The sequence below is a fragment of the Glycine soja genome, chromosome 8, assembly GCF_004193775.1.
Source record: "Glycine soja cultivar W05 chromosome 8, ASM419377v2, whole genome shotgun sequence".
In the NCBI taxonomy this organism is placed as follows: Eukaryota; Viridiplantae; Streptophyta; class Magnoliopsida; order Fabales; family Fabaceae; genus Glycine; species Glycine soja.
The window spans coordinates 43,904,241-43,930,275 of NC_041009.1; the positions used below are offsets into that span (position 1 = coordinate 43,904,241).

Below are 26,035 nucleotides of genomic sequence, written 5' to 3' on the forward strand. Positions count from 1 at the left end.
AAAAATTAGTAAAAAAAATCACATGATCCCAAAATCAAAACCTTGGATATGGAAAAGGCTAAAATCTAAATGTTCATGTTTTTCTCTTTGATGAAGCATATGAGTGGTGGTGAAGATCTAATGTGGAAAAAGATGGCAATCTTATTGTTATTTTTTCTATTTTTTGTTTGTTTAAATGCATATGATGCATTAATTAGGTGTATGGGATGACTAGAAGAATAATGTACCATTGATGCATTTCTAAACAAAATTTAGATTGATATACATTTTTCTCTCGAGAAAATCCTAATTAAAACGGATCAAATATTAAATATGAATATTTTTATCATAGATTAATTTTCTTAAATTTATGATTTTAACATAATGATATAAAATTCTGTTATACCTTAAAAAAATAATTTATTTATCAGAAAATTCTGTGTTTGATTTTTCTTTTGTACAAAATTTATCTGACTCACTTACGGTGAGCAGAATTAACCTATAAATCGTGTTGGCAATATTTGAATTTGGTGCAGTCTTTCATTCGGTCATTAGCAGCTGCCAAGGAAGCTTCTCTATCTTTCTTGTGACCGGTTGCTTCCTGTGAAACCCAAGACTTCCAACTTTTCACTCGTTAACATATATGAAACAGTTGACCAATTATATACCTTTTTTGTTGTTTATTTTCACTAATCTTTTTTATCACATTTATTTTCCATTAATATATTACTTACCCATAAAGTTTCTCCAAAATAGGTATAGGTATCATCTCAGTCGTCATCATTCAATTTTTTTTCTCTTTTATTTGCCAACATTAATGTTCTACAATCATCCATTCATATAAAGTATGTGAATGAACTCCACCTTATGTACTACTAGCATTTATCCCTTTTTTTTTTTTATACATTCTTTCTCTTTCACCCTCTTTCAAGGCTCCACTTTTATAATTCCTTGTAATTTCTTCATCAAAGTATCAAACTTGTCTTCTCTCTCTCTCCTTTTACTTCCTCTGCATATATGATATATTCTTCCAAAATCCTCATCTAAGGGTTAATTTTGTTCCGGACAAGTTTTTATTATTATTATTATTATTTTTTAAATTTCAGAATGATTTACTTATAGGTTTCTGATCCAAGGTTTAAGATGTTATAGTTTCCTTGAATTCTCATCTGGGTTCAACCTGTTTGATGTTTTGACTGAATCAGTTTGAAATAGTGGTGATTATCTGATACCAAACATAAAAGATTCAGCTCTTTTTCTTGTTTCTTTGTCACAAGACTTGGATTTTGAGAATCTGGAGACATGGGTTGTTGTGCAAGTAAAGAGTCAGAGCCGCAACACAATGGTTACAGACATGCTGGGACTGGTGGTGTGCACAACCAGAAGACTCATGAACCTTTGGTCAACCAATCAAGAGCACCTGCAAATCAACCTTATCATTTACATGAAAAGCATGCTGCATCCACTGCTCAGACAGTGCCTCAAAATATGCCATGGAAGCCTCCTGGTCCAGCCCTTAGTCCTAAACCTGTTGTTGGTGTTAGGCAAGACACAATTCTTGGGAAGCAGTTTGAGGATGTGAAGCAGTTCTACACACTTGGGAAGGAGTTGGGTAGAGGGCAATTTGGTGTGACATATCTTTGCACTGAGAATTCGACCGGATTGCAGTATGCCTGCAAGTCCATTTCCAAGAGGAAACTTGCGAGCAAATCTGATAAGGAGGACATAAAGAGGGAGATTCAGATTATGCAGCATTTGAGTGGTCAACCCAACATTGTTGAGTTCAAAGGGGCTTATGAGGATAGGAGCTCAGTTCATGTTGTGATGGAGCTGTGTGCAGGTGGGGAACTTTTTGATAGGATTATTGCCAAGGGGCATTACAGTGAGAAGGCTGCTGCTTCAATTTGCAGACAAATTGTAAATGTTGTTCATATCTGTCATTTCATGGGTGTGATGCATAGGGATCTGAAACCAGAGAATTTTTTGCTATCTAGTAGGGACGAAAATGCACTTCTCAAGGCAACCGATTTTGGCTTGTCAGTTTTCATTGAAGAAGGTAAAGTTTTGATTCATTCAATGGTCATTAGTTCTAATTCCTCTGGCATCTTAATGCTGTGGAATTCCAGTTTAACCAATAGATGGAGTCTTCATTGGAAAATATGCTAGTTTTATTTTTAGGATTGAAATATTAATGAATATGCTGCTAAGTTTTAGTGAAAAATTTTAAACGTTTCTATCTCAAACTTTACCTTTGGATTATGCTTTTTAGAAATGTTTTTGCAAATTCATGAAATTTTAAAATTAGAATTTTAGCTGTATTGGTTCCAGTGTTTTACATACAACAACTAATAGGTAGGTGTGGTAGGTGAGGGAGCCTTAGTACAAAGAAGCTTTATTGTCCTTACTTGTTGGCAGCCCTGTTTTGTCAAAACCTGGGCTAGAAAGTTTGAGAACCATAGCATGTGCTTTACAGCACAATTTTCTTAAAAGATGTAGGTTGGAATTAACTTCCATCATTTAATTTAACTAAAGCTTCATATCATTGTTCTTTTTCCTCCATCTGTTTGCGATTATGCATTTGGTTTATAGCATTTCATCACTATACCTAATTGTGGTGTCTTTGATATCCAGTTTGGTCCATGATCTATCAGATAAGCTTTGGCTATACCCAAAAATCACAAGCATGCAGACTTAGTATTTGCAGACAGATTTTCGTTTCAGATTTCACTTAATTTGAGATGTTTTGTCAAATTTTAGGAAATAAAGTTATTGCTTGTTGGTCCATTTTACTTCTGTAATTAGCTTTGAAGTGCTTCACACATTTGTAATCACATCATTCACGGGCAATACATGCACTTAAATATCTATTGAAACTACTTATCATTCAATCAGATGATTTATTGAAATTAAATAGAAGCAAGATTATCTTCCTTTTGGAATGTGTACTTAAATTTCTCTGATTAATTATTTCCAGGAAAGGTATATCGGGATATAGTTGGTAGTGCTTACTATGTTGCTCCTGAAGTTCTGCGGCGCAGATGTGGGAAGGAAATAGATATATGGAGTGCAGGAGTCATATTGTATATCTTACTTAGTGGAGTCCCTCCATTTTGGGCTGGTAAACACTGAGACTTTGATCTTCATAATAGAATAGAGGAATTATCAACTTATATTGAAAACTTAAAACATACATTTTCTTTTTGTTTTCTATTCCCTTTTACTTGTTAGACTTGTCTAATTTGTTTTTATCAAATATGTTCTGTAGAGACTGAGAAGGGAATATTTGATGCCATATTGGAAGGTCACATTGATTTTGAAAGTCAACCATGGCCTAACATCTCAGACAGTGCCAAGGATCTTGTTCGTAAGATGCTTATACAGGATCCAAAGAAACGCATTACCTCTGCTCAAGTTCTTGGTATATAACTTTTTTCATGTGTTTTCTCCTTAATCTTATTAAATACTTGAAGTTTATTAAAATGTATCCAAAACTCCTGATAGTATCTTCCTGCTTACTGGTCAATTTTATGTGTACTGGTAGTGTAAGATTTAGAAGATAAATTATAAGAGGAGTTTGTGAGCTATTGTAGTATGTACAAATAACTATTGTTAATTGTAATGCATGAAGAAACTGAATTCACTTAATAGCTTGTAGATTTCAAAGGCTATTTCATATCTGTATATTATGCTATATCTATACAGGTATGCCAACATACTCTGCAAGTGAACTTACTAGTTGTTAAGACTGGAGATTTGTCAGACAAGATATATTACATCACAAAACTGTATCCTCAGTTTATCACAAATATACAAGTCCTTCCGTTATCTTTAAGGATGTAAATTATTTATTTGTTAGGTATTTGTTTGATAAATAATAGTGTGTGTGTGTGTGTGCACGTGCGCGCATGTGCTTTTGGGAACATAATAACAATGTTCTGATATAATCAGCAGCTGCTGCTGTTTGCAACTGTTGCTGACTGATAACATGGGTTGAGCATCCTTATGAAATTTCTTGGTTCTTGGATTTTATTCTCTCTTGTAACTGATTTATATATTGTATGAATGATTAGAGCACCCATGGATTAAAGATGGAAATGCTTCAGACAAGCCGATAGACAGTGCAGTCCTTTCCAGAATGAAGCAATTTAGAGCAATGAATAAGCTAAAGAAACTTGCCTTGAAGGTATGTCCATCCACAATCTGCATGAAGAGATACCAAAGTGATCTTTAATACTTGTTTCCCTAGATAGCATACTAAGTACCTCTATGTCTATGGATTGCTAAAAATTATCAAAGGTTAACTTTAAACCATAACTTCTTTAAAATGTCTATTAAAGTAGTTACAACATTGAGATGTGAAAAATTTCATTCTAGTGTTCCTGTTATGACTGAGTTAGACCAATCTATGTAACTTTATAGTGAAGGATTATCTAGGTCTTGCAATTCAAAAAACTAACTTGATTTTGAACATTCTTTTAGGTCATTGCTGAGAATATGTCTGCAGAAGAGATCCAAGGTTTGAAGGCAATGTTTACAAATATGGACACTGACAAGAGTGGTACAATCACCTATGAAGAACTTAAGTCAGGATTGCATAGACTTGGCTCAAAGCTTACAGAGGCTGAAGTGAAGCAACTTATGGAAGCTGTAAGCTGTTCTTTTGTCCTCTATATTTTTTCTTTTACCTTGTTTGTTTGGGGAGAAATAGAATGGATTGGGAGGAAATAAGGAGGGAGACAAGTAGAAATATTAAATTTTCACTGTTTATTTGAGAGGGGAAATAGGAAGGAGGGAAATTATTTATGTGAGATACACTATAAAACATCCCCCAAAAAAAAAGAATGAAATGGGAAGGAAATTATCTTTTTCTTTCATTTTTTGGTTTAATTTTTAAAAAAAAAATTATAATAAATTTTTTTCAAAAATAAGAAATAATTTTATGTTAAGAAAAAACAATCATATTAAAAGTTAAGTTTCTTTATATAATTCATTTATTTCCTTCCACTTTCTTTTTCACCCCTTCAAATAAATAGATAAATTCTTCCACTTCCTTCCTATTTCTATTTATCCATACAACATATCTTTGTTTCTATCATTCGTTTTTCTTTTCTCTCTGTTTCACTCCTAATCCAAACAAAGCATAAGGATTTCCAAACTTATATTTCTTGGCTCAAAATTATAGGCTGATGTAGATGGAAATGGCTCAATTGACTACATAGAATTCATCACTGCTACAATGCATAGACACAAATTAGAAAGAGATGACCAACTTTTCAAGGCCTTCCAATATTTTGATAAAGACAACAGTGGGTAAGTCCTTCATCATCATGATTTCTTGTCCAACCTAGTCTTTTCCTCCAATTGCATTTGACTTTGCATTATGCCATTCATATGAATCCTTCAACTACTGAGTCCAATTTTTAAGTTCATTGTCAATGTCATGGTTATCAACTAAGTGTCATGCATTTTGTTTGAGAATTTAATAATAAAGCACAGTGGCCAGCAACCTCATTAAGTGTTTGCTTTGGTAACGTCGGCAAATTGATTTTTTAAATGAAATTGATTTTTCAAAATTGATTATACCTAAAAATTGTTTGAACTCAAAAATCCATTATGGACGTGAAATCAATTCCTCAATGTGCAAGCAAGCATGTGAACATTTATCTAAAATCCAAGCTTACTAGTTTTTCAACATGATTCTCAAAAACTTGACATGAAGCCAAACATGCACTTAAACAATCATTAATTGATGATTAGCATTACTAGGATAGAGAGTCAGGGGCAATGACATATCTTCTCTGGTTTTCATTTGATTTCATTACAGGTTTATTACAAGAGATGAATTGGAATCAGCCATGAAAGAATATGGTATGGGTGATGATGCAACAATCAAGGAAATCATATCTGAAGTTGATACAATTATATCTGAAGTGGATACAGATCATGTAAGCTTATTTTCTATTAAGTGAGTTGCTACAAGTTTCTATTCTAGTTCCATATTCGATACTCAATCTTGTGGTTTCACAGGATGGTAGAATCAACTATGAAGAATTCTCTGCGATGATGAAGAGTGGGAACCAACAACAAGGCAAGCTATTCTAAATCACACCATCTAACCAGTCTGAGGGCCTGGTATCCAAAACCCCTCTAGAGAAAAGGTTTATACCTCTGAGAAGTACTTCCAAACAGTTTGTATCACTCATAGGCATGTAAAGCTTCTATTTAGAATGTTTTTGAGTTACTATGCTCCTCATGACTGTTAGTCAACTCCCTTTTTTTCATTTCTGGGACCTTTTTTTGCTTTTCACTGAGATTCCATTTCCGAGTCCTCTTTGAATTTGTTTTGGACACAAAGTATAAACTCACATAGAAAAAGGTGATATCTCAATAAGATTATACAAGTTTTTGCGCTTGAAATTTGTGTGAAGTTTTCATGCTACAAAGAGAGTGGTTTAGTGGTCAAATCAAACCTTGTTTAGTTAAACCACATTATCTGATGACAACCCCATTATGGCACAGCAAGATTGATTGGAGTTAACAGGATTGGATTCTGACCATGACAATGCCTTCTCATTTTCCTTGTATGAACATTGAAAGTGAGATTGTGCTTGCATAATGCTTAGTACATCTAAGCGACAATAAACCTGGAAAAGACAGAGAGTGAAAATCCAATACCTATTCAATCCATCGTGAATCAGCAAGAAGAAAGAAAACATTTTTTTTGCAACTACATCCATATCAAATCGTCAATTTACAGTTTTGCCTCTTTTTTCTTAATTCATTAAATTGAAGATACCTTTTCCTTTACCGAGTATTTCAAAGTCATATTTTAAAAATAATCGAACGTTTGAGCTGAATTGTTCTTTTAAATTATAAATTTTTATTCTCAATTCAGGTTTTAAAACTTAGACCGTATCTCTCTCTTTTCAATTTGAATTTTCATTTTATTTTAGCGGTTTTGGTTTAAATGATTCTAGGTTGGGAATGGCAGAATACGTCTATCAGCCTTCATAAGATTTGTTTTCCATGATTTTATCATATTCAAATCACTTGAATCCTTGTGTATTAGTCACAGGTGTGGTTGAAAATATTTGGAGTCTGATTCTCCGCGCAAGTTGTAAAAAAGAAGTGAAAGAAACAAACTCAAATAGTTCAATCAATTTAATTAAAATGCATTTATCAATGTAAATGTTTTTTTTTGGGTTATATTATCATCCAATAACATATTCCAATGGATAGTAATATTGTTGAATTTTGTAATAATTAGTTTACAAATCATATCTAGAATGATTTCTAATTAAAAGCAGAAAAATCTTATCACGTGTCAAAATTAATCTATAGCTCAATTATGCCTGCCATGAATTTCATGTTTCTTTTTCATCTAAAACATCATGAATTTGGTTCATGATCTTCTCAAACTGTAATCCTCGATCCTGTTTAAATTAAAAAAAAAAAAAAACTAAAGAAACAATATAATGTCAAGGAGCTTGAAACATCCTTGCAAAACCTTGCATAGAATGCAAGTATAATTTTAGGAGTGTTTATAAGTTGAATTGGGTTAGATATTAAATTTGTTATTCAATTTGATGAAATTTTTATGAATTGAATTGAATTTGTATAATTTTATTAATAAACTCAAATCAAATTAACCTAATCATAAATGGATTGAGTTATCTTGGGTTAGTTGAGCCTAAAAAAATTTAAACTATTTAATATTAATTTAACATGAGAAAACATAGATTTTTATGATAATAAGTCATATTAAAAAATTATAGGTTTTTGTATTTAATAATTTAATTTATATTATATATATATATATATATAAATTAAACTTAATTAAAAGCTACGGGTTGAATCAGGTCATAAATTAAAAAAACAGAACTTGTTACCCAGCTTGCATTAAACAAATTTGAAAGAATTGAGTTGAATATGATCCAAACTCTCAAAAAGAACCAAACTAATTAATAATTTTTTATGAGTTTAGGTTCGCGGGTTGTTCATAATTGGAAAGACAACCTCTAATTTAGTCCATGCAAGTTCTGATCTATAATATTTGCAAAAGTTTTACTATGATACATTGCTCTTATTTTATATTTTGTGATATTTAAGCAACTCTTCACTTAACTCTAAAATAAAAGTTTACTAAATGATTATATGTATATGAAGTTTACCAAATGAGTCTCACAAATATTTTATATCTTCATATGTCACTAATATTTGTTTTATTTCAACTTGAAATTATTAACTCCTTTATATTTAAAGTTTATGACGAAGTTTTTATGAAATGTTTTTGAAAAATAGAAAGAAAGAAAACAAACATCAGACTTCGAGAAATAGTTGAAGAAAGTACCAAAATTAACGTTTATTGCTGCAAATTATACAGTTGGGCATATTTCACTTGGTTAGAAAGTAGCAACATTGCCTAAGTAAGAAGAGACGATTCCTGGACAAAAAGAAAATAATGAAACGGTTCTTAAACTTTGCCTGTCACGTCACACTATTCCAGTGGTGATACTTTAATGTGGTACTATTACCTAATTGTACAAGAGCGTTTGATTTTTCTTTGACTATAATATCATCATCATAATAATGATAATAATTAGTTTTTTAATAGAAGTATATCCTGACGAAGAATCAAACCGAGTCACTAAAAAACAAGTTTTAATTGATCTTCATCGAGTTGGTTGGAAAAAACTAATGTGGAGGTTGCAAATTGCAATACGTGTGATTTGAATCAGACATAGTCATGTAATGTCCGTATAAGGATTTGTTTCAAGATTATCGAGAATGATCCTGAAACGACAACAATGTTTACAGAATAATGGAATACTGGTTAGAGAGCAAAGGATTTGTTTCAAGATAATCTCACGAAAGCATATTTATTTGTTACAAATTGACCAACAAGATAATAACACAAATGATAATAATGTGTTATTTAATAAATGATTTATAATTTAAATTATGATTAATGTTTGGATATAAAATAAATTATATTAAAAATAAAATATTCAACTTCTATCCATTCGTCTAAGATTTATTATCGTTTCTAGCAAAAATTATTTGGTATCAATAAATTTTTACCATGATAAAAAAATATTACAAATTGTTAACCACTTGCCCGCATAATAAGTAATAATTAATGAGTTTAATTTTTATTATTCTCATTATGATCGACAAATAAAAAATTATTATATTATTATAAATTATAGCATAATTATTGTAAAAATCTATCAAATTAACTTACATAACAATTATTATTATAGTGTTATAAAAAAATACTTCGCACTATTAGTACACATTTATTATTATTATATATATGTATATTGAACGTTTGGTTGTACTTGCACGTCAAGAGACAATTACAAAATACATCAAAAGAAAGTAAAGACTTGAGTTACTTTAGAACCAAAATGAACAGATCTATCATTAATTCCAAAGTATATTCAAAGCATGTGCATACGAAGAATAAAATATTTAAAACTGAACATTCAAATAATAAAATCATTCACCATTCTAACACTTGTCTCAACATTTATTCTTTGATCATGTTGAGAAATTTATATATGTTCTATCATTCGTTATTATTTGTCTATTGTAGTCATGTTTTAATTGATTGTTGTTATCCTAACCTAGCCTCGTAATTACGACCATTGAGACACTGAATTGAATCACAATTGTAGCTAAATAAGCTCAAAACAAAAACACACCACCATCTTCTAAAAACCAAATCATAAATTCTTGTGTAAATTTGCTTAGAGCATGCATTCAAGCTCAACAACAACATCCATGAAATCCGATCACTCATCAAACGGAGAAAAATCCAAACTTCAGGACTCACAACCCCACCAACAACAATTTCAAATTATAGCACTAGCAAGCCACTACTACAACATAAAAAAGACCGATGAGTTACTTTTTTATTGGTGTAATTTAAGTTACAGTTTTGATGGTCGATTGGTTATCTAGTCAAGGAAAAACAGTGCCAACCATTGAGACATTGAACTGAATCATATTGCAGCAAAATCAGCTAAAAGTAAAAACATAGTAGAAAAGGTTCCACCATCTTCTGAAAAACCAAATCATCATTTATTATATTCAACTTGCTCTTGAGCAATTCAAGTTCACTAACAACATCCATGAAATCCAATCATTAAAAATTGGAAAACCAAACCAAACTTATTCCAACACCACTCATCAAACAAAAGAAACAATCCAAACTTTTCAAAACTCAACAACTTCAAATTACTACTACTACTACCACAACATAAACAAGACCAATCGTTAAATCAAAAACCATGAATCTTGACCTGGTCCTTCCGGACAAGACCGGCCTGAACGAGGAAATGGGATACGTTCTTGCGCTGGTCGCCTTGGAGTTGGATAATCTTGCCAAGCTCCTTGTCCTGCACCACAGTCCCGTTGCAGCAGAAGTCCTTCTTGAGGTCCTTGAGGATCTTCTCGTAGCTGAACTCCTTCTTCAGCCCTTGCACTGTTGTCAGACTCTTCTTTCCATTCCTCTGCTGAATTCGTATGTGCACATACTCCTTTGCCCCGGGGGCATCTGATTCTCTCGCCTCGGCAAACGGGTCGAATGCGCTGGGGACCTGGATTTCCAAATCAACCATGTACTTTGCTTGTTGGAGACTTGGGAACAAGTAACACGGATAGCTTCTGCAAAACATGCCAATTTTAGAATACAACAAGAAATCAAGATTTCATAAATTGACTCTAGTCAACAACCATATTGGGCCAAGATATAAGGTTGGTTGGGAGATTAAGAAAGAAAAAAAAAGCGAGAAAGATTGCTCCATTCTTTCTGCTAACAAAAATTAATAAAGCAGCTAATAATTAACATTTACTGATAAAAAAAATGGTATTCGGAATCATGCATCAAACTTAACACTCTCCTATCAGGATTAGAGTTTCATTTCGGTATCTGAAGTAATCACGTAACCTTAATTTTCTAGATTACCAGTGTGAACTCCAATTTTGATTGAAAAAAGCACCAAAAAACACCTAGGAATAGAAGCGGTATCTAAGTTCTATCCATAAATATAATTTATTCATATTTGTTGTAAGAAATTATTATCATATTCACAAATTATAACTTAATGATGATGGCCAATCATCAAATACCCGGAATCAGGAATCAATGGGAAGGTGTAATTTGGTAATTCCTAATTGATCCATACAAAAAACAAAAAATCAAAACCAAAACCTTAACAAGAAAATAAAAAATGTCGAGGGACCTAACTCAGTGGATGATTAGGTGCATGAGTTAATGAGTTATTGTAGAAAACAGAAAATAAAAAGTTCACTGTTTTTGTTATGGTATACTAAAATCACTAACAAAATCCCATACTTTTTACACCTAAGAAATAAATCATAAGCAGATTCACGATCCACAAACAAAACCTTAACAAAATTAATCTACGAACTCACAAAACCATCTAATATCTATCTATCATTTAAATAAACAAGACATAACAACATAGTAAAACATAGTTCATTAAACGTATTTCAAACTACTTAAAACACACGACCACCGTTTAACACAAAACAGAAGCATAAATCACCAAAGATCACAACCAAATCCTAAGAAACAAGAACCAAAAGGAGAGAGAAACGAACCTGCAGGAAGAGAAAGAAAGATGCTTCGAGAGACTTGGGAAGCAAACAAGAAAGATATGTATGAAGAACGTGAAGATGGGTTTACGCATGTATATATATATATATATATTAGTGCGTGGGGCAGAGCCGGTGCAAGTGTGTGAGGGCCGCAAGTTTTTGAACGGCCGAGATGACTTGGAGGATACACGTGGACGGCGATTAAGTGATTTGCGCTGACGTGCGGAAAATCGGGAGGTGCTTTTGGGTGAGAAGATAAGAGGATCCTATTCTTATTCCGGATAAGAATATGGCACACGCGTGCCTGCGATTGCGTACATTGAACGCGGAAGTGGTGAGTGACAGGGGAAAGTGCATCCAAACAGGTAATAATATTTGGAGAGCGCGAAGTGGGGCCCATAGAGTGAAGGGAATGGTAGAGAAAGATGCAGAAGAATCCAGAACGAGAAAAATGACATAATCGATTATTGTTAAATTAGTTAACTTTCCTTAAAGTCATTGGTTTGTTGATTCTGTCACCTCTCTGGTCAGATGCTGTGAACTGGCAGTTATTCTACGTCCATAGCCGTATTTGGAATTTGTGCGTTTCATTAGTGTTTGGTGTTACCCCTTTGATTAGAAGAAGAGATATGGACTAATTTGAAAGTGAAATAAAATCTAATTAAAATTTAATTTTGGATAATTTTTAAATGATTTAATCTTAATTTTAATATATTAATCATTTGTATTTAATTATTTGATTTGTGTAATATTATTTTACTAGTTCTTTAACATGTTTTGCTGATTTAAAGTGACTTTGATTGGTGTGAGAGAAAAAAAAATAAAAAATAGATGAAAGAGAATGAAAATATTGTTGAAACATTTATTGCGCCTACATAATTAAATAATGAGAGTTTTGATAAAATATAGAATAAAGATATATAAATAATAACTAGTCTGAAGTTGTTCAATAAAAAAAAATGAAAAAGTTGAATTAAAGTAATTTAGTAGGCATAAAAATAAGTATTTTTACAATTCGAATTTTATTCATGTTGTCATTTTTTTAGAACAAAATCTTCTTTTTTTTACTTTATGATTCTACATTGATCTTCAATTATTAAAAAAAAGGTACATAATCAATTATACCAAAATGCATAATGGAATATGCCCTTGCAAGAAAATGAATTTGACATAGGTGTTGTGTTATAAAAAGATTCTTTGATTATGTTTTCAATATCATTCGATTATAGAAAGAAACACATTTGATTATGCTTAGCATACTCGAATATGTATGTAGCATAATAGATTTTTAGTTTTTTAGGGTATATGTAGAATTAATTATCATTTTGATAGTTAGATTACAACAATCTATTTCATGTCACGAGATAAAGGACAGTTTCAAAAACAAATAAAAATAACATATCAAGTGTATAATTTTATCGTATCTGCTGTCATTTTTAAAGTGAAATTAAAATATGTGGGATTTTCATTTTTCGATAACATTCATCCCTCATTTAACTCGTACTAAACATATATGAAAATCCCATTTTCTACTTATTTTATTGCATTGCATCCCTCATTTTCACCTTTCACTTTCACTACCGAAAAACATAGTTAGGATAATTAAGTCGTTAAAATATTCAATTAAAAGTTTTTTTTTATAATAATTAAAAGTTATGGAATAGTACATAGTTTTTTTTTAACAAAATTACAGTAAAATTACATAGTTTTTATAGGAAAAGTAACATCAATTAAAATCTACGAGTATCCAATACTACAACTGTCTGCTAACCACAAAAGAGAGAGAGAGAGAGAGTAGGGAATGTGTTTAAAATTTCTATCACTATCAATCATTTCTAAGCTAATTTAGCTTCTCTGAAGATATGTCATTGAATTAATTGTCTTCCTTTATTTTAGTCATATATTTTTTCTCGTTTCACTCTCCCATTTCTCTTCTTAGAACATTTGATTCAAACATAATATAAAAATCATATTTAATACTATTTGTAATTAGTTGCTGGTATAAACAAATTTTATACTAAAAATATATCACAAGTAAACTAAAAAAATTACATTATTAATTGATTAAGTAATTCTATTAGATTAACACGCTATAAGAAAGTTATGGTCCCAATATATTAAGTTATCACATAGTTTTTCCTTTATCAATTTGAAGAATTATGAAGGTCTAATTAAAGAATAAATAGGTTCCGATTAAGAAAAAATCATTCAATCATCGATAAGAGTCTATTAATCAAAAATCACCTATGAATTTAGATTTTATTAACTTTGTTTGATTAATTATTATAACTTAATGTATTCCTAAAACTCTTTTAAAGTAATGTGTACTTCATAATTATCGATATTTTATAAAAATCTCTTAAAATTTCAACAAGTGGTCATGATTAAAAAAACTATCTTAATATTATATATTTCATTTAATATTTCTTAATGTATTACATTAAAAGTTAAAATAATTTTATTAAATTATGACTATTTCAATTACAATTAAACTACTTAATCTTGAATCATTGTCTTCAGAATTTAATGGCCGACCAATTTAAAAACCCTTTTTCTAAATAAAGGGGAAGGACCCCTAACGTGGGACACATTCTGATTTATTTTGTTCTCAGATCGGCATTTTTTTTTATAAGTTAGGCATAATGTCTTTGTAAGATAGTATTAAGTCACAAATTAAATTAATTGAGTATGATAAATATTATATAATTAATATAAATTAAAAATGATTTTTTTAATCAAATGGTTAATATTTTGCTCTATTTCTCTCAAAATTAATAATATAAACATAACAAAAGATATTTTGGTCAATCTAACTTTCTAAAACTCATCAATCATGAAGCAAGCATCCCACCACACAACATGTATATTTGATGACACACCTCCAAAAGTAATAAAAAAAAAACTTCTAATGTAATTTATTATATAATTAGCTTTAAAAACTGAAGCAAGCACGATTTTTTAATTCCCTTAGTGCATGTTTACTTATACATTGCATCCACCCATATTTGTGTCATTCAGAAGCTGAGTATTAGAACCTACGCACACAAAAATACTTTGATTAAATACAAAAGAATAAAGACCTCAATACTATTTGACATCTTAAACTAGCAGAAATAGCAGGTTTTGGAGTTTCCTTTTTCTCCTCTATCAGGTAAGGTAATGCAAAATAATCCAAATATTTTTTATTTTTTTAAAAAAAGCTCACAGATTGAATGTTAGGTTAATTGAGGGTGATGCCTTTAATACCATTTACAAAAAGAATTCAAACCAAGAACAAGGAGACAAAGCATAAAACTTCTATGTGCTGGGTTTATCTGGCAAACGTTTCAGATCCATTTCAACTTGGTGGATTGTCCATTGCATGTTCTCCAATTTCTGCACAATATCATCAACATATTAAACTCGAAAAAAAAAATAAACATGCCTAGGAAATTGAAATGATAAATCTGCGCCTTTTCCTTGAAGTTCAAAGAGTTTCACATTTATTCGACTAGTATATTTTTATATCCATTATTATATCCTCATATTCCTTCATTTTTGTCATCCCAAATGAGGAAAGCTTCAGGACAAACAGAATAGAAACATTTGAGAGAATTAAATGGATATTGATATCTATATATAAATATTTGGTACGAATGAGGTAAATATTTTAGTAAAGCTGGTGTCACCTGCACAATATCATGGTACTGCCTTGCAATGTTGTCAAAGTGAGGATCAACACCCTGATACTCCCGCAGGCGGGTAACCTGTTACAAGGGTCAAAATATAACTAGCACAAACATGATGAATGATTGAAATAATGGAGGAAAAGACAATCATAAATTTATGCTCTATTTGGATAAATTTCTCCACAACTATTCCATAAGTGTATATTTGGATGAATATTTGGAATAGGAACATACCGCTTTGTTATATGCAATAGAAGCTTCTTCTGTTGCCTCAACAAGATATTTCCTAAAATTAAAAACGGAAAAATGGTTTATTAACACGAAAGAAGAAAGTGCTTACAATTACAAAGGTTTTGTCATTCATACCTTATCTTATGAAGGGCAGGTATAGAGTCCTTAGTGTAAGTTTCGAGCAAGAGAACGTGCTCTAGAACACTGACATGTAATGGAAAATATCACAATTATGATAGAACCTGGAAAAATTAACAAGTTGAGGCTAATATAACAGAAAGCAAAAGCCATGCAACTATGTATGAATAAAACCAGCTAATATCTAAACTTATAATCTGAGTATCTGACTATCATTTTGGACAACAAATCATGCTTCCCTCTGCTTCAAGGTGGAGGTACAAATATGTTGCAAATCATAAATGAAAACAGTTGACAATAAAAGAAACTTGGGCGTTAGAAACTTATTAGAATATAAATCCAGTCATCTTAATTTAGGACAAATTAATTTCAAGAATTATGCCTTGAGTTTCAGATTCAACCCCCTCTGTTTAGGCTCAACATCATCCAATTCTTTTGGTACTTTTTCCTTTTGTCCTCAATAAAATATAACGAAGGTCCATTTGGATCAACGGAGAAACCCAGTTTAGCAGGAGAAAAAATGATTGTATTGTAGAATGTAGACTGTCTCTCACTCTCTGGGATTCTAGAAACTGGTCTCTCCCTACCACGCATTAACCAACTAATTGCCTCAACCCACCTCCACCGCCTTTATTTATCACAACATAACTAATTAACTACTCTAACAAATTACAAGGCCTACACTCCACTGACAAGGCTAACTAACAGTGACTGCCTACATGATTTCTAGGGCCAATCCTCAGGTCTCCTGCTGCAAACCTTCCTAACTAGCTAGGGGTTGGGTGCTAACAATGTGTCACAACAACAAAACTATGCTCAAGCCAGTCTTACATTGTCTAGATGTTATACTATACAAAATTTAATTTATTTTTTTCTATTATCTTAACCCATAGGTAGAAGCAATGTTCTGTATCCAACTTGTGTACAAGAAAACATCCATTTTGGAATTTCAAACACAACCTATTAAAAAAGAAAAGCAAAGTTATCTTCTTACCAAATGAATCTCATTTGAGATTTTCTATTCTCAATTATTCAATTTATCATCTCATCTCTTATTATTTCAAATTTCAAAACCTCAACAGTATATTTATAGTGAAGAACAATGAAAATATATAGCAGATAAGAAACAAACCTCAATTTCACACTCATGGTCTCACACCTTTTACAGAGCCAAGTCTTCTGCATCTCATCCTACAAATACGTGGGGTAAGTGAAGATATATGTCCATAGCTATCAACATAGTGGAATAATTAAATAATAAATACTGACATATTTATGTTGATGCTCCAACTTCAAATCTTTGACAAGTTTAATAAGCACTGCAAGTATCTGCTCCAAGACCTATTTAAACATCATGACATTCAGTATATACACACCACCATGGGAATATGTTACCAAAAAATAAATACAACTTGAAATGCATGATACATCCCACATGCAAACAAATTCAGTGTGGGTTGAAATCAATTATATGTGTTATCCAAACACACTATCAGTGTGGGAGTTTCAGAAAATGTTTGTGTCCACGAGAAAGATGGTTATTGTACTATATGCTTGTGCACATACATTATAATATTCAGCAAACTTTCTATCTGCAGAATAAAGGTCATCCCGCAGCGCTGTTTCTTCTCTTTCAATCTCCTCAATCAACAGTTTCACCCTGGTAAAGTAACAGTATGAAAAGCAAGTAACTTTAGTCTACAGATATATTTCAAGTGCAAATATTTTTTGTTATCATAGGATACAAGCAATGCAAAATATAAGATAGGACCTCACTTAGAATTCAAAACAATAAGATATTATTTTTAAAAGTAAAAATTCCCTCCATCTTGTGGAGCTAAAGAAACCAGAAATCAAATCAGCCTTGACCCATGTCACTCAGATCACCAATAATAAAGCAAACTTTTAGCCTATTAGTCATATCAGTAACATTTGTCATTTTCATCATTACACTGATCTAAAATTGTACAAATACAGATCTGACTCATCCAAGAACTTTCACAAAAAATATAGGCGTGATTTTGAGGGTCATTAAACTTTAGTAGTTTACTATATGTATAAAAAATCACATGTCTAATCTCCTGAGAGTTGAGACAAAAAATTGAAACTGGGTAGTAGCCTTTTTGGCCTTAACCTCTCATGTAGAAGTCTAAGTCGCAAACTTCAACATAAACACAATCTGGAGGATTATTATGTTATAACTTACAAGTGAATATATTGCCAAAAATTTAAAAGGATTAGGCTACTCAAATGAACATAAACCTTTCTGGAAGCCGAGAACTTGAACTATGACTTCCCGATGATGAAGAATCTGAAACAAGAAACAAGGAAATGAGAAATCAGCTAGCGCATAAAATCAAAATGGTAACCAAAGAAAATCAACAATTCTCCATCACAATTCCATATTATATCAGTAATAAGCAGTTCACACTTACCATTGTCATCCAATACAAAGGCTTCTGATAATTTTTCACATTTCATCTTCAAGCGAGCCTCTACCTCCCGTGAAACAGACAGGCGATATTCAGTCATATCCTAAAGATATTGTTATTGTATCAATAATGAAAAACATAACAGTTAATCACATAACAAAAAATCCATCACAGAAAAAGCATGCTTAGAAGCTGACTTTCATATGTTGTTACATAGTATACCACTGACAATGGTGCTTTTCGATGCTGAGTTTGCCACAAATAAGAAGGTGTAATTCCCAAAAAACAATTGGCAACACCACCAACTCCGACTTCCACTGGATCCGAAGCAGCAAGGGCAGAATTAGCCCCACTAACAGAGCTGCTTGGTGTGTTATAGTTAGAAGAATTAGCCCCACTAACAGTACTGTCAAGGGAGCTTCGAGACACTACACTTAGCTTTTCAATGTCTTCATCATGAACCTCCCCATCTTTGGAGATAAGAGGTAGTCTCAATCGTTGAGCTGCTTCAGCAACAACCATTTGATGCTCTAAAGTCTGATAAACCTGACATTATATATACATGTAAGTTATGTTTAAAACAACGTAGACCAATGTGCCAAAGAAAAAAGCATTTAAGCACATGATACGCAGACTCAAAGTTTCTAAGACCAAAATCAACAGCATTTTCACAGAGGTCTCATATTTGTTCATTAATCAAACTAACTTTCCAGTAATAATAATTCAAAACCTGAGGAGAGTTCTTCAACCCAAGCTGTGGATAAAGATTGCCAGTATCTCTGATTCCACCAAGGTTAGACACAGAAATGGCTTGCTGATACTCCTCCACCATTGCAATAGCCTCAGAATATATAGCCTGCAACCGTACCCCGATATGAGAAATACAAATCATTAAGTACAGAGAAAGTCACTCAAAGCACCAGTAAGGAGAATACATTGCATGACTTTTAATCCAATGAAAAGGGGAAGAAGGAGACCAAGAAACACAGCAGAGGACGTTGTTAAGAGGAATCTTATACTCCCTCAATTCCTTTTTAATAGCTGGATTTTTGGAGAACTTTTGTTCCTATTTATCTGTCGTTTCCAAAGTTCAAGATCACATTAATTACTCTTTTATCAATTATACCTTTACTTATTTCCTTATCTTTTTTAATTAATTTATACATACATTTACCGTGGAGTGAAAAGAAGAGAAAGGGGATGAAATAGGAAATTCCACAACTATTTTATTATAATCATGAAAGTTTATTGCATTTCTTGGCTTCTACGCAACAATATTAAAAGACAGATAAAAAGTAACGAGGTAGTAGTAAACAATATTTCTGAAGTTTTGGTCTTTAACTGACCCAAATGACAGCATATGATCCATGTAACAGATCTCACCTAGTAGGACAATTCTTTTATTTTTTATTTTTTGTTGTCATTGTTGTTGTTATAAGCTAGCAATTACACTAACTTAACCAACACATTTCATCAATACCAAAAACTAAATATTCACTCCCAGATCATAATTCTCAATCCAAATATCACATGACATAAAAAAATAAAAAATAATATATATATATATATATATATATAAACAAATATCTATTTATTTCTACAAACGCTTATTATTATTACTACTCATTGTATATAGATAAATAAGCATTTACCATGGCTTCCAGGTAACGCAGTCTTTCCCTGCACATTTCCTCTCTGGCCTGCAAATCAACACAAAATTCAACACCCAACTCGAGTTTATTCAAGTTTTTTGGAAATTTGCCAAAATGGGTCTGAGAAAGTTCAAATTTTTAAAACAAGAACGGAGGACCCATTTGAAAATTGTGGTGAGAGAGAGGGATACGAGTTGGAGATCGTTGAAGAGAGGCTTGGAGATGAGAGATCCATCGGGAGCGAAGCAGTGGCGCTCCAGCTGATCAACCAGCTGTGCCACGTGGGCGGGGAGGTTCTGCCCGTGCAACCCCTTCACCATAATAGATCAAAAAAAGCTGTCGTTTCAGTCTCTGTTGTGTGTGTTTGTTGTCTTCGACTTGAAGAAGCGGCAAGTTCAAGTGGAAGTTGAACATTTCAATTTCTCAGACCATCCAATCATACGAATATGAAAAGCAAAGATAATCCCAACCGTTGGATCCATACACAATGATGTTTAATTATAAATTATAAAAAAAATTATATAAATTTGAATGGGATGCTTTTAACTTTTAAGTGTTTTTAATGATAGAGTAAGTTAGTAATTTAACTCTTTTGCAATTTATTTTTATATAATTAAAATGTATAATAAATAAATTATGTTGTAATTAAAATTTATAATAAATAAATATCTTTTAAATATATATACTATTTTTAAATTATAATTATTATGTTCGGCAAAATATTTTAACTAACTTTTAAATTTTTTTTATTAGCTGAAAAATTCATTTAGTTATTACATAAGTAAATTTTTTTAAATAGTTTCTATGTAGCTTTTTTAAACATTATTTGACTAGCATTTTCTAATTTTTAGTTTTTTTTTATATTTTTTATCCTTAACATATTTATTATGAAATATATATCTAGTGAGATAAAAGAAGTGTGTAACAATATTACTAATTTAATGTGAAATAATAGGTCATTACTTTAGTTTATTTTATTTTTTATATTATGTTTTGGATATTTTTATATTACACTCTTAATTTAATGATTATATTATTTATTTTATTAATTTAGCATTATAAATTAAGACATTAATAATGATAGATGATAGATTTTTTTTTTGTTATTATATTTTACATTTTTTATCTTGCAATATTTATTTTAACCATTATACCACTTATAATAATTAATTTAGTATTTCAACACTATATTTTGTCTATTATCTTTTAAATAATTCTATATAAGATGATTTATTTTGACTATTACGTTAATTAACATAATAAACGTTTAATACCTACTTAAGTGTATTTTATTATATTATTTTAAATTTGACTAAAAATATTTTAAGAAATAATATAAGATTAATAATAAAATACTTAAAATGAAAAAATATAACATAAAATAATAGAATATAAATATATTCATTTATATCATTTTAAACTTTTCAAATATTTTAATAACTAATCTTACTGAACACTTCTAATTTAATATCCAGCTACTCACTTTTAATTTTTTCAACTTCCACCTAACTTTTCAATTAATTTTACCAAACATATCCTTAAAGTATCATATAAAATTAAGTTATTAACAAGTTCTTTTTAAAAAAATGTAGAAGTTTGTTTAGATATGAAAATAAAGGAAGGTAAATTAAAAGAGATAATCGTTAACAAAATTAAATATATAAATAAAGATAAAAGTATGAGTTGGAGATGTCTAATATATGGTTTTTTTGGCTAGTAATGTAAATTACACCTCTAAAGAAGAATAAAATATTGAAAATGTCCAATTGAAAGAATACGAATTTCACTTTCACAATTCAGTATTCTAATTTACAAAATAAAACTATTTTTTTATTATGAGTTTCAACTGTAATTTCAAAATTATTATTTGAAAATTTACTCTCCTTGCTGCCTCATGAGAGTAATTTAAAATATTATTTGAAAAGTTCATTCATTTGAAAATTTTCGTGTTTTAAGATTTGAGAAAATAAAAGACATCGTCAACCACCCCTATTTACAGTAGGTACTTATCAAAGTTAAATCATGTCATTTAGCATCTGTGCATTTTGCCAACAAAAGTACCACATTTGTTATGTAGATTACTATGTAAGTACCACATTTGATATGTAGATTACTATGTAAGTACCACATTAGCGCTTAACATACCACATCAAAAACTTCATGGTAGATATTTGAAACACATGAACACTAGGAACCAAACTAAATTTGCTTTTCAGAAATCAAATAGATATATTTTACTATTTTAAAATCTACTTAATAAATTCCACTGCAAGACTATCTTGTGTCCCTATATTTACAATTGCAAAGCAATGACAAACAATAAATAAACAATACATGCAGCAGAAAAATGGTTTAAGCAACGAATATCACTAGCATCATTCACGTAATCAACCGTGTCAAGAATCAAAATCCTACTATAAATCCTTAACTATTTGCTTCCCATTTTCATCACAATCAGAACTTTCTACAACCTTCCAGAAACATACATAGCACAAAATGACTTACATTTAACTGAATAGTTAAATGCATGTCTATTATTAATCTTGAATCTCAACAAAAAAAAATGAGATCTCTTTTCATGTACAAACAGCAGAGAGACTGGTCCCATCTCAATGACTAGGTGAAGAATACTAAGATAAAGAGGAAGATGAACAGGGCCAACAAACCCAATATCATCATGATCTGACCCTTTGCACTAGCCTTCTTCATAACCATTGCCACTTTTTTCTGCAAACATAATAGAAGAGCAACATTTCACCTCTTCAAGATATATAATATCACAATCAACTTTACAATATTTTTTTCCTTTAAATATTATTAATCAATAACAGCAATCCTAGAGGTGAAATTTTTGCCTTTCAAATAATAAATTTCACAAAAGAATGAAAAGATAAAATCAAACTAGAAGATTTGAAGGAGAAATGATAAATAGACACAGAAACTTACTTGGACAAAATCAAGACGATTTGTTGTACTGTCCATCTCAGAACCAAGCTCATCTAGAATCTTTTCCTGAAGCATTAAGATTTTGACAGTGTTAAGAATCAGAAATTTCAGACAAATAAAATTGATTGAGTTAGAAAAAAAAACAGAAAAAGAAAAATACTTTTATTCAAGAAAATTGAAGGAAACACATAAAAGACCAAAGTGCTACTACCTAGTCGTCAACATTTTTGAAGCAAAATAGCAAGAATCATGGAGGTAAAACCTCTCAAACCATTACCTGTGCAGTGAGTTCATCATGTATTGTGAGTCCAACACCTCCGATTCTTCGTACACTTTCACTGAGCTCATCCAATTCCTCATCCTGTCTCCTATCACCACAATAGATATAATATAAATCAGAACAAAAATAGCAACCAGAGGCAGATTGTATTTCCAGAAAGGATAACCATGGGAATAAGGTTTTCTAATTTCTTGAGCAGTGTATTTCATGATTTTGCCTTTGTTAAGGTTACCTACAATTGGCTTTATTCTTTTTTTCTTTTTGGTTCCACAAGAAAGAAAAAAGGAATCAACCATTTCAGTAATTAATTAGTCTAAGTAAATACCAAGAGTAGATCCAAACATTGCTCTAATTCTAAAAAATGATAATGAGAAAATTTCTTCACAAAGAAAAATCTACAATGATGAGAGTAGAAAATTTGCATGCAATCATACAGACACAGAATAATCACTTAAATTTAACATCAAAGTTTATTCAATAGGGGTAGCTCAAAAAAATACTTCTGTACAAGTTTCATCTAAATAGAAAGCATTTCACTCATGTCTTAGAAAGCATGTGGGAGGACTGACCGATATAATTCAATCCACTTAAGAGGTCTCAACCAAACAAAAAGTCATTCTTGTCCACCAAATATTGAAGAAAAATGGCTACTATTAGAGCTTAATCTCACAAAGATATGCAAAAGTCGATTAAAAAAAATAGTGTTATGCCATAGTTGAACAAAAGACATGCAAAATCCAGTTCTATAAGCAAGAGAGAGGAGGGAAAGTACTTTATAAGAAGCGTCTGTCTATCTGATTCTGATTGTATGAAATCATCATTATCTCTGGCAGCATACTGGTTGGAGCTATCAGTTTGATGAGAATTTGGTAGCCTCATCAGTTCTCGGCGCATCCCATTTACACTAGCATGGCTTGTGGTACTTGAGCCCTTGCCAGATTCCATTGCTTTCTTCATTGTGCCAACCTAATAATGTCAAAAAGGAATCTTTTATGCATGATGTCAATAAGGAAATAATGATAATAAACAGCAGCTGTATGTTTAGATTCAAAAAAATTACTGTCTTCCCTATAAAACTTTTGGATACCTGAGAACGAGCACTGCTTGCCCATCTCCTTCGGCTTTCAACCTCAGCTTCATCAATCCCATACCAAGAAGGATCTCTAGACGCTACAGCAATTGCTTTATCCAATTCATCTACCTTTCTATCAAAAAATCAGACTTCAGCAATTGAGGGAATAATAGACTGAGAGTATGCTTGTCAAAGCAGGTAAAATTTGGATGAAAATCACTTTAAACTAGCTTAGTACTACAAAATAATAAAATAGTTGAAAGTGATTGAGGGAAAATCATTTTTGCTCCACTCTTACAATCATCGGACTTTTGTATAGAGCATAAAAAATACTGAAGTGACTTTCTATCCATTTTCCACTCCTTACCAAGCATAGATGTGTGAAAATCAAAATCTTCCCATCCAACTCTATTTTAAGGGGATTGCTTTTGGCACCTCCCCCCCACTTTTTTCTATTCATACCCCTTAATTTTTTGTATTTTTTCCCAATAATTCCCTTTATCAACAGGTGTAGTTTCATTGTTCTAGAATTTAAATTCCGGAACAGTAAAAAAATGACTGCCAGAATTTAAATTCTGGAACTAAGAAAAAACAAAAAAAATTCATAGTTCCAGAATTTAAATTTTGGAAGTTAATATTTTTATACATTCTGAAAATAAGTTTCTGGAACACGATTTGTTCTCTCCACCTCAACTCAATCTGTTCTCTCTCCCGCATTTATTGTTTATAAAGGGCAAGGAAAAGAAGAGTTAAATGAAATTAATTAATTAACTAGATACGATAATTTTTACAAACTTAATATTCATTAACAATCAGATATATTAACCTTATAAAATATAGTATTCCAAAAAATGATATTTAGATTAAATTTAGAAACATTTCCAATGGCATTCAAATAACCTGGTTTCTTTTTCCTTCAAAGTACCCCAAAATCGAGGAATTCCAAAAGGTAAGGATTGAAGTATTTTAGAGAGTTAAACGAAATCATTCAAGTCCTTCCAGCCAAGAAATCACCAAGTATTGAAGCACCAAAAGCCACCAAAGAGCATGTCTAAAGTCTAATAATTCTGAATTCATGCAACTTATGGCAAGAACATGTTCGAAGAATGAAAAAGCTCATCTAACAATAATCCATTCTGTCATTGATTCTGCATATGCACACAATAGGTCTACCTGCCACTCTATGCTTTCGCATCCAGCAAGAACCTCCTTTGTAAGATGTCCTTGTTCCGCAGCTCCAGACTTGCTTTCCCATTGGTGAAAAGTAGATTGCAGCTTATCAATCTTCACAGAAATTAACAAATAATCAGACAATCAAATAAACACATTCCCACTTCAAAAAAAAAAAAAAAAGAAGAAAAAAACTGAATACTGATCCCATCAAAACACAAATCCTAACACCACAACAATTCATCAATTCACATTTCTGTTTAGCATAATATCCTGTTTCAGTTGCAGATCCCACTTCAAATTTTAATCAAAACCCCAAATCCACATATAGTAATTTTTTTTCCAGTGCTCTCTGCTCCAATCACATATACGCCCACAAGAAATCGTGCAGTGTACACACTATAAAGCCACAGATCGGAATTGGGTTTCCTTAAAAAATCCCAAATTTACGTAGGAAAAAGCCTAATCAGATTAATAACCTAAGAGACAAGAAAATGAAATCTAAACAACTATAACACCACTAAAGCAAAATTTTTTTTTTTAAAAAAATAGCATTCAATCAATCAAATATAGAGCACAAATTATTCAAGGAAAATTGAAAATTTCTTATCCGAATTAGACTAAAAGCGAACCCTAGGTGAATTGAGAAAAAGAAAGTTACAGAATCTTGAATCTCGGCCTTGACAACGTAAAATGGATCCTGAGCAGAGGGCATGTTATGAGAGAGGAACGAATGGTTCAGACTTCAGAGAAGAACACACGCACTGCGTTTGGTTTTGCCTTCCAAAAAATTTGCGTTTGGTTTTGCTTCTTCCTTTTGCCTTTGATTATTCAACTTA

The 26,035-nt window shown here is 31.3% G+C and overlaps 4 protein-coding genes across 5 annotated transcripts; 1 reads left to right on the forward strand and 3 right to left on the reverse strand.

Annotated features, from left to right (window-relative positions):
• The first annotated feature begins 787 nt into the window (after positions 1-787).
• LOC114423414 (calcium-dependent protein kinase 2-like) lies at positions 788-6,396 on the forward strand. Its single transcript, XM_028390169.1, has 8 exons — positions 788-2,035; positions 2,954-3,097; positions 3,245-3,397; positions 4,050-4,162; positions 4,459-4,626; positions 5,162-5,289; positions 5,804-5,924; positions 6,007-6,396. The coding sequence occupies exons 1-8, from the start codon at positions 1,282-1,284 to the stop codon at positions 6,079-6,081; spliced, it is 1,656 nt and encodes a 551-aa protein (XP_028245970.1). The 5' UTR covers positions 788-1,281; the 3' UTR covers positions 6,082-6,396.
• Positions 6,397-10,043: 3,647 nt separating this feature from the next.
• LOC114423415 (protein translation factor SUI1 homolog 2-like) lies at positions 10,044-11,772 on the reverse strand. The gene is made up of 2 exons (XM_028390170.1): positions 11,611-11,772; positions 10,044-10,650 (listed from the first exon to the last, which is right to left on the reverse strand). The coding sequence occupies exons 1-2, from the start codon at positions 11,697-11,699 to the stop codon at positions 10,266-10,268; spliced, it is 474 nt and encodes a 157-aa protein (XP_028245971.1). The 5' UTR covers positions 11,700-11,772; the 3' UTR covers positions 10,044-10,265.
• A 2,995-nt stretch (positions 11,773-14,767) lies between these two features.
• LOC114423880 (AUGMIN subunit 4-like) lies at positions 14,768-20,148 on the reverse strand. Of its 2 annotated transcripts, XM_028390789.1 has the most exons (13): positions 19,920-20,146; positions 19,729-19,776; positions 18,807-18,932; positions 18,299-18,622; positions 18,080-18,179; positions 17,907-17,955; positions 17,211-17,304; positions 16,914-16,985; positions 16,777-16,835; positions 15,642-15,710; positions 15,510-15,561; positions 15,276-15,353; positions 14,768-14,982 (listed from the first exon to the last, which is right to left on the reverse strand). In XM_028390789.1, the coding sequence occupies exons 1-13, from the start codon at positions 20,046-20,048 to the stop codon at positions 14,905-14,907; spliced, it is 1,278 nt and encodes a 425-aa protein (XP_028246590.1). In that variant the 5' UTR covers positions 20,049-20,146; the 3' UTR covers positions 14,768-14,904. The 2 variants fall into 2 exon arrangements, 1 of the variants encoding a protein (XP_028246590.1); XR_003668948.1 differs by lacking the exons at positions 14,768-14,982; positions 15,276-15,353 and having other exon boundaries at positions 15,642-15,748; positions 19,920-20,148.
• A 1,919-nt stretch (positions 20,149-22,067) lies between these two features.
• On the reverse strand, positions 22,068-26,035 carry LOC114423416 (syntaxin-61-like). The gene is made up of 7 exons (XM_028390171.1): positions 25,858-26,035; positions 25,200-25,310; positions 24,042-24,155; positions 23,727-23,920; positions 22,952-23,042; positions 22,675-22,740; positions 22,068-22,455 (listed from the first exon to the last, which is right to left on the reverse strand). The coding sequence occupies exons 1-7, from the start codon at positions 25,909-25,911 to the stop codon at positions 22,345-22,347; spliced, it is 741 nt and encodes a 246-aa protein (XP_028245972.1). The 5' UTR covers positions 25,912-26,035; the 3' UTR covers positions 22,068-22,344.

Coding starts and splice junctions, on each gene's coding strand:
- LOC114423414 (XM_028390169.1), top strand. CDS start 1,282: ATGGGTTGTTGTGCAAGTAAAGAGTCAGAGCCGCAACACAATGGTTAC. Junction 2,036..2,953: donor GTCAGTTTTCATTGAAGAAG/GTAAAGTTTTGA, acceptor AATTATTTCCAG/GAAAGGTATATCGGGATATA. Junction 3,398..4,049: donor TACCTCTGCTCAAGTTCTTG/GTATATAACTTT, acceptor ATGAATGATTAG/AGCACCCATGGATTAAAGAT.
- LOC114423415 (XM_028390170.1), bottom strand. CDS start 11,699: ATGCGTAAACCCATCTTCACGTTCTTCATACATATCTTTCTTGTTTGC. Junction 10,651..11,610: donor CTTTCTTTCTCTTCCTGCAG/GTTCGTTTCTCT, acceptor CATGTTTTGCAG/AAGCTATCCGTGTTACTTGT.
- LOC114423880 (XM_028390789.1), bottom strand. CDS start 20,048: ATGGTGAAGGGGTTGCACGGGCAGAACCTCCCCGCCCACGTGGCACAG. Junction 18,933..19,728: donor TGCGTTACCTGGAAGCCATG/GTAAATGCTTAT, acceptor GTACGGTTGCAG/GCTATATATTCTGAGGCTAT. Junction 17,956..18,079: donor CTTTGTATTGGATGACAATG/GTAAGTGTGAAC, acceptor TTCTTGTTTCAG/ATTCTTCATCATCGGGAAGT.
- LOC114423416 (XM_028390171.1), bottom strand. CDS start 25,911: ATGCCCTCTGCTCAGGATCCATTTTACGTTGTCAAGGCCGAGATTCAA. Junction 23,921..24,041: donor CAAGCAGTGCTCGTTCTCAG/GTATCCAAAAGT, acceptor TGACATTATTAG/GTTGGCACAATGAAGAAAGC. Junction 22,456..22,674: donor ATCGTCTTGATTTTGTCCAA/GTAAGTTTCTGT, acceptor TTATGTTTGCAG/AAAAAAGTGGCAATGGTTAT.